The sequence below is a fragment of the Pundamilia nyererei genome, unplaced genomic scaffold (assembly GCF_000239375.1).
Source record: "Pundamilia nyererei isolate P.nyererei 1_Seehausen unplaced genomic scaffold, PunNye1.0 scaffold00004, whole genome shotgun sequence".
Classification (NCBI taxonomy): domain Eukaryota; kingdom Metazoa; phylum Chordata; class Actinopteri; order Cichliformes; family Cichlidae; genus Pundamilia; species Pundamilia nyererei.
Window position 1 is genome coordinate 6,269,309 of NW_005187405.1, and position 7,940 is coordinate 6,277,248.

General features: G+C 43.0%; 1 protein-coding gene across 5 annotated transcripts in view; it reads left to right on the forward strand.

Moving 5' to 3' along the window:
* Positions 1 to 7,940, forward strand: part of LOC102195254 (5'-AMP-activated protein kinase subunit gamma-2-like) — a 25,403-nt gene that overhangs the window by 7,421 nt on the left and 10,042 nt on the right. For 3 of the 5 annotated variants that reach the window (XR_001290438.1, XM_005721357.1, XM_013912191.1), the window contains 2 exons: positions 5,339 to 5,565; positions 7,843 to 7,894. Coding sequence is in view for 4 of the 5 variants with exons in the window: in XM_005721357.1 (XP_005721414.1) it covers positions 5,339 to 5,565; positions 7,843 to 7,894 (279 nt within the window). In the remaining variant the exon portion in view is untranslated. Of the gene's footprint in view, positions 1 to 5,338; positions 5,566 to 7,191; positions 7,362 to 7,381; positions 7,518 to 7,842; positions 7,895 to 7,940 lie in introns of those variants that run through there. The other 2 variants (XM_013912199.1, XM_013912193.1) reach the window with 2 other exon arrangements.

Here is a 7,940-nt window from a genome sequence, read left to right on the forward strand (position 1 = left end):
CTCGTCATAGCAAATTATATTAAATAAGAGCAGCTTTCTTTTTTTCTTAGTCTATATATGTATGTGTGGTTATTAAGTGTCATTTCATGTGGCCATTAGAGCTTCTCTTAGTGGCTGGTTTCATGGCTGATCTCTGGTTTCACAAAAGCATACCATGCATTCGTGCTAAATAACTGGACACAGGTCAGTGGTGCTAAAGTTATGCAGGAGGGTCTGACGTGGAGTCAGCACTTAGTGATCGCTTGGCTAAATTCATATACATGCACGTACTGCATTGTGCTTGATTCACACTGTCTGTCTTTGCTAATTTAGCGATTAAGGTGTGTGTTTTAGTTGTTTCATGTCTTAAAGGAGACCCATTATACTCATGTCCAGTTCCATGAACTCTACTAAAGTATGTCTGCAAAACTTAGTGTTTAAAACGTGTCTTATTTCCCTTTAGCTAGCAATGTGAAGTCTCTCGGTTTCATTCACTACCTCTGTTCATCTTCCCTTTAAACCAGCTTGGTTCTCATTGGCTACACTGCAAAACAGAAGATTACATCAGCAGCTCGGTGGGTCTTTTGTGCTCACTGCCAAAATCTGTGTACAGATTAAAGAGGAGAAAAAACTTTAAATAATAAGGAAGTCTGCTTTAAGATGAAAATGCAAAAGTTATATGTATTTATTTTATTGTGATCCTGTCATTATGTCATAACGAAGCAATTTATAGGCACTCAGCCTGATGTAGCATCGCTTCATTGTCCTTATTTCTGTCCCATTTCCAAAGGGAGTTCAGAGTAGCTGCTCCATTTGGAGTGTTTCATTAAAATAGTCAGGAAGTATTTCAGCTTAAAGCTTAAGCAGAGATAATCAGAACACACCGAGCTGAATCGTTTAACACATCTCCTTACATGTGGGTGAATCATTTACATTTATGTACATCATTCAGGTTTTCACGATTGAACGCAAGCCGTGGAAAACGAGAAGTAATAGAGATGCCAAACGAAAATACCAGATCACCATTGGAGATGTAATGCAGTTTTTGTGATGTGTTTAGTTCGTGTTAGTAAAGCACTGAGGGTCATTTTTGTGGTGTTCAAGTGGCGCTTTATCGCAAACTTCACAGCTCCTGATTTAGAGCCAGTCTGACCTCGGCTGAGTAGACGAGAGGAGCAGAGTCCTCTGTCGTAATGACTCATGTCCATATGTGGCTGTATGAAGTTCACTGTGGGCACTGTGGGCCTCAGCCTGACCCATAGGTCCTTTGACGCCGAGCATCTACACTGCGTAAACCATGTCGCTTATATTAGTCACCGCACCCTTAAGGAGGTAGACACCTGCGTGTAAAAATTCTTGTCAGAGCCAATTAGATACCAGTTTGCTACTCGGTAATGCTGTGTACACGAGTTTCTACTGTCAGTAGTACACTTGAGATTTTGCTAACCTATCGAAGACCCCAATTGTCAAATTCTTCTTGTTCCTAGAAAATTATTTAAACCCTCGTGGGTGATTGGTGTCATGACTGCAAATCCCTACCATCTCTACAAGCTACACCTTATACTTTTACTTGTCTAAAGGCTGCAGAGCCATGTTGTTTTTTTGGAATAAAACTGTTCTTCAAGAACTGAACTCTCTATCAGTTAGTCTGATAACTGAGTTGACAGGCTGACAAGAGGTTAAAAATCAGAAAATAGTGAAAAATATCATCGGGATTTTATAAATCACAAGAATATGGCTTTGCATTTCTCTTTTTCGTCTGACTTGCAAACCCAAAACTGTTAAATTTATTATGATATAAAACAAACAAAGAGCATATTCGCATAATTCAGATGCTGGAACGAAATCCTGTTTGGTATTTGTGCTTGAAAATACACTAATCAACAAATTAGGGTGTTACTGTGATAAGGAATTGGCACTTTCATTATCAGGTTAAAGAGAGATGATAAATTACTGCTGCTTTTATCTCCCTGCACACATAGATTTTCACTTTTAGATGTAATAAAAAAAAAAAAAAACCTGTTAGATGGACTGCTTGCAGCAAGGCATCCATTTCCTGTTTCCTGGGTTTGGGCTAGCTGCCCCTTATTAACTGGGCTAAAGAGAAGGCTCCCAACCCCGCTGTTATCTGCTCCTGTGGAATGTGCCACAACAGCGTGGCTAAAATAAGAAGGCTACACAGCGGAAGCAGGGCACACCAGAGAGGCCACGCCAACTAAATGTCAAGAGATAGTGTGCAGTGCGCTTGGACAGGCCGAGCAAAAATGTTTGCTTGAAACACTGAGCCTCCTTTAAGAAAAGATATCTTATAACTTGAGTTAATCATTACCAGTATTAGTTTTTGACTATTTGGCATGTAATTACTGTTTTTTTTTTGTTTTGTTTTTTTTTTAACAGGTAAAGTAACAAATCCACACCGATGCCAATACACAGACTTTAAAGCTGACTCATTTGGGAATACAGCTTACTAAGTTTACAGTGGTCATGCTTTATTTCCTAGGAATATTTAAATATAAATACTGACTAATGCTGATGCTTGCTTGAAACCGACTGTCAGTAATAACCGTTCTGGACGTCCCGTGCTGTAGGCCTTGTAATCTGAACCGTTTGCTCCACATCATGCATGTCACTCATTGTCTGGCCTCAGAAATATGTCACTGGGATGAGGCCAGTGCAGCGTGAGTGTCGCATGTCACCCTGCGTAAGATCGTGGGCGCCTGATGTGAAAAGCGTGTGTGGTGGCTGTCATGTGACACACACCTACAATCTGACACTTCACCGGGAGGAGCTGCGTCACGGACAGCTGACTCTCACAGTGGAGTTATGTTTAATGTGGCTGCTTATGTTGTAATCGGCGTGGTTATGCTCGAGGGACACAAAGAACAAAGGAAAGACCTTCTTTTCTCCAGTTACACTCCTGACACTTTATTAGGTACATCACGCAAATACTAAGCTGGCCCTCTTTTTTTTTTTTTTGTCTTCAAAACTAATCCAAGAAAATATTTTGGTTCATATTAACGTGATAGCGCCACCGAGTTGGTCCTGTCATTCCACCGCATCCCGAAGGTGCTTTATCAGATTGAGATCTGGTGACTGTGGAGGCCGTTTGAGTACAGTGAACTCATTGTCATGTTCAGGAAAACAGTTTAAGATGATCTGAGCTTTGTGACATGGTGCGTTATCCTGATAGAAGCAGTCTTCAGAAGATGGGTACACTATAGCTGTAAAGGGATGACCATAGACCTGCTGTTTTCCATTTTTCTGGCCATTCGTTGTAAACTCTGGAGATGGATGTGTGGGAAAATCCCAGTAGATCAGCACTTTCTTAAATACTCATACCAGCAGCAACCACGCCACGTTAAAAGTAACTTAAATCACTTTTCTTCCCCATTCTGATGCTTGGTTTGAACTTTAGCAGGTCCGTTTGGCCATGTCCACGTGCCTAAATGGACAGAGTTGCTGCTGTGTGATTGACTGATTAGATATTTGCATTAACGAGCAGCTGAACAAGTGTGCCTAATGAAGTGGCTGGTGAGTGTCGATCTGCTCAGCTAAGTCGAGCTGGGTGTTGCCTTCAAAGGATTTTTTTTCCCATTAGTAGATGCAGAAGTCAGCAGCTGTCAGGTCCCTGCAGTCATGTTGAAGAACATGTCACAGGTTTAATTACAGTTTAGATTCGGTGGTTATAGAGACACAGCCACTTAATGAATGAACTTGAATATACCTCATGAAAGTCTATGACTTATGAGTCAGTATCATTTATATTTAAAGTGTGGCGTAAACATAGGAGTAAAGAAAATTACATTTTCAGTGTACGTGAACAAAAATCGTATTAAAATAGCATTAAATAGCTTTCAAATCCATTTTTATTCTACTTCTGCTTGTGTTTTAATCTGATTAGTTTCAGACATTCACATTTAATTATAACGACATGCATCAAATTCAGCGTTAATGAGTTTCCAATCCAAAGATGAGTAACAGGAGCTCAGCTTTTGGACTCAGGATTCAAGCCTGATTCCCTCTCAGCACAGCAGACCTGGAGTGTGTCTGACTTAAAGTGAGGACGGGGAAATGTTAACACCAAATACCAAGACACTAACCAGGCTGAGTTTCAGATGGACTAACAAAAACAAAAGACTTTATGCACCCGCACAGGTGTTTCCACTTCTTGCTAATTAGACTTCAGCTAGACTGTAATTACATCCCACACAGTCCCGAGAGGACGTCTAACACGACGGAAGAAGTGAAACCCACAAACACCACCGTGGTCTTTTGTTTGTTTGTAAATGGATAATTCAGGCATTTCTATCTTAGTACCATCCATTTTCTTCTAATTCAGGGACTTGGGATGGGATCTGCAGCCTATCTCAGCAATCAGAGGTGGGGTACACCCTGGACAGGTTGTACACACACGGACAAACCCCACTAAGTGCATGTCTTTGGACTGTGGGTGAAGACAAAGAATGTACAAACTCCACACAGATGATGGATTTGAACCCAGGACCTTCCTATTATGAGGCAACAGTGCTAACCATACAATTTAAATGTTTTATGGTTATAATATTTACAATGATGAATAGTGTTTTCTTTTTTTTTCCCCACTGTGACCCACATTAGATCAACTGGTATTTAAATTGTGCTTTTCTAGTCTTAGTGACCACTCAAAGTGCTTTAGGCTACCAGTCATATTAAACCATATATTCATACTTTCAGCACTTCAGCTTCCTCGCATCCATGGCCTATATAGAGTCTTTGGCCTGTGGGAAGAAGCTTGATTATTTGGAGGACGTGTATGCACAGGGAGAACATGGAGACTACTGCTCCACCATGCCACCCAGCGGGTGCAGAAACTCTTTTAAGCTTTTCTAGTTCAGTTACTCTTTATTTGATGTCATTGCTGCTTTTCAGGCATAAACTTGAAGATTTGTAGTTGAATCAGTGTCATATTTTTCTTTAATCTTCAACATGCTCTCTTGTCTATTAAAGCTTGAATATGTTGCTAATTTCATGACTGAAGTCGATTTTACAGCTGTCTTTGAAATGTTGATTTTCTAGTGCTGTGTATCCCTGTGTAAAAAAACAGGGCCACTAAAGCTTTATCTCAGTATCTGTGTTATTTCTCAGCTCATGGAAATCTCCTAGTTCAGATCGCTTTTGCTCCTCCGTTTATTGCCTATGACAGCGTTGACGGCATCTGCAGCAGCCACCACTGTAGCGCCTCCTTCTCCAGCAGCAATGCTTATCATAGACGTCAATCAGCGCTGCGTCTCGGTGTTGCTGAAAGTGCGGTATGGATTGACATCCAGAGAAACAAGAGATAAGCTGAGATATCTATTTTGGACTCTGTATCTCTCTTCAGCCTCTGGACTCTCTACACCACCCCACACCCCAACCCAGGCATCCAGCCAACCAGTGTTCACCCAGGAGGCCCAGCAGAGCGGCCCCAGCCCTGAACGCCCGGAGCAAAGCTCTCGCTCTCGTTCCCTTTCCACACCTCCGGACACAGGACAGCGCCTCAGCCTTCCTTCTGCTAAACCCCCAATCCCTTCATCGAGCCCCGTGCCACCTTATTCTACCTCACAACAAGTGAGTCAAAAAAGATCAAAAATCTATTTTAAGAATTTATCTTTGACCCAGGGCAATTCAGCCAATGCCTGTGAGCTTTAACTCTTAAAAGAGTGGAAGTTAGAGTGAGTCTTTCAGATGGTTTGCTGCACATTCCTGCACCAAAATAAACAAAACATAAGCCAGACTTCATGTACAGCATCTCAAAACTCCAGATACAGATCAATGATGCTATAACTATGCAAGGTGGAAGTTTTTGGAGAGAGCGCTACAAGTTCACAGGCATTGACTGAACTGTCTCAGGGATCAGGAATTAACTGCATGAAATATGTGTGTTTAGGTCAACAACAAGGCTACTGAGCCATATCCTCCTTCCTTGCAGGTAAACTAATTTTTGCACCGGTTCAGTGTTGGCAACAAAAAAAGACTCCATGGGAAGCTGATAACTATTTTTTTCCCTTTGTGCCTGAATAACAGTGGCTTGCATGTCTCCCATCTATGAGTCATGTGCTTTGTTTACTCAGAGTCATGAGTTTATCTGCAAAGTGGTGTACAGAAGGCAGAGATGCAAATCCTTTTAATTCAGGTTCGCTTTTCCTCAAGCCTTGCTCTTGCGTCAGCAGGACTTTGTTTGTACCATAAGCTCTGAGCTGCTCTAGCTGCAGAGGAGAGGGTGTAAACATTGTCTTGACATTTAAGCCATAACTCAAACAGCTTCCAGTGTCAGCTAAGCCGCTGCATAATTGACTGTAACCGGAAAAACAGCTGAGAACAAGTTCAGTCTTTGTCACAAGACTTTTCACTGAAGGTTTATTTGGATTCTGACAGCCTGTGTCTGGATTTTATACCAGATTTCTTTGAGCTAGAGAGGAATTACTCCATCGCTCACTGTGCTGCTTTAATGAATAAATATCCAAAGACCCGTCTACTTTGAGTGATTGTGGATTCTGCGGAACGATGGTAAATCAATATTTCATCACCAGTGTTGTATACGGTTGATATTAACACCCAGGGACACACGATTGTGGTTGGAGGGCGATGAGCCGGTGCGGGTCAGCTCCTCTGCACTTCCTCTGTCATACCTTAAGGGAGACTTGGAAAATAAACTGAAGTTGTTGCAGTTTACATTTTGGCCAGAAGTGATTAAATTCATAGATCCGCGCTTGTCTGCTTCCCCGTAGTTCTCCTTTATCCCAAAAGCGGTGCCTACTGCGATGCCGCAACCAGAGATTTATGAAAGAGCAGGGGTAGTTCTTTTTTTTTTTTTTTTTTTTTTGGACAAGAGAAGCGCTGTGTCACGGTTGCAGGGCAACACCAGGGGGGAAGGGGTGGGGGCTGTTGAACATCCACGAGTAGGCATGCGGATGCTCTCCCGTTGTGCTGCAGTGGCTTCTTGTGAATATGTGCTTGCAAATTAGGAGCCAGGGGAAATCGGGTATCAACAAGCGCACTTTGAGTATGCAAATATCTCAGCATGACACAGCATATTTTCGGCTGGCTACTGCACTGTGCTGTCAGGGAGAGGGAGTCAGCACAATCTGCATGCCATATTCTCGGGCTCCTACTACAAGGACCCCAAAGAGTTGCTTTAGTTCAGCCATGTGTCTCGTTATGTCTGAAGAAATTATCTCTGTGGATGTGACAAAGGAATCCCCAGCTTCTTGCTGCTAAGCAACACAAGGGATTTCCTTATATGGCGAAGCACCCAGGTTGCGCTGCACGGAGGGGTGTGTCCTGAGCGCACGGTGCTTCCTGCTTTCTATCTGTACCCCCGCCGACTCCCCCCCACACTCTTCGTGCCAGCGACTGTTATTGTGGTGAGTTTAGCAGATTGAGGCTTTAACAATGAATTGAGCCGATTCGTTGCAGCTGGATTACTGCTCACGCGTCTGTGCAGTGGCTGTATGAGCAGCGTTGGTTTCCTCCGCTGCAGCAAATGGATCAGGACTGTTCCACTGCGAGTTTTTAAGGGGGTGTGTGCGTGTGTGAGAAGTCTAATATTGTGCCGCTAAAGTTGTACCTCCTCTGCGCGAGGGTTCTTATCGCGTTACCTGCGTATATTTAGCGGACCTGTTATAGGTTTACGTAATCGGTACAGCGACAGGGTCGCACGTTGCGGTTTAGTAGTTTTGGTTGTTTTGCGCACCGCGTTCGGCGCGATCACAGTCTCCTGGGGCCGCTGGGGAAAAAGTCGGCGTCGCTGCTGCGCTCTCACAATTTACAGCAAAGTTTTTGTGTGTGTGCTGTGGGGACTTGCTGCGCTCTTCACGGCGAACTTGTGCCTTTGCTCTCTCCTAGGTCTACAGTTTATTCGAAGGCATGCTGGAGAAACTTGATCTAGACGATGATGGTAAGTTACCAATTGCAATATTTGCTGATCTAGTGCTCACCTTTTC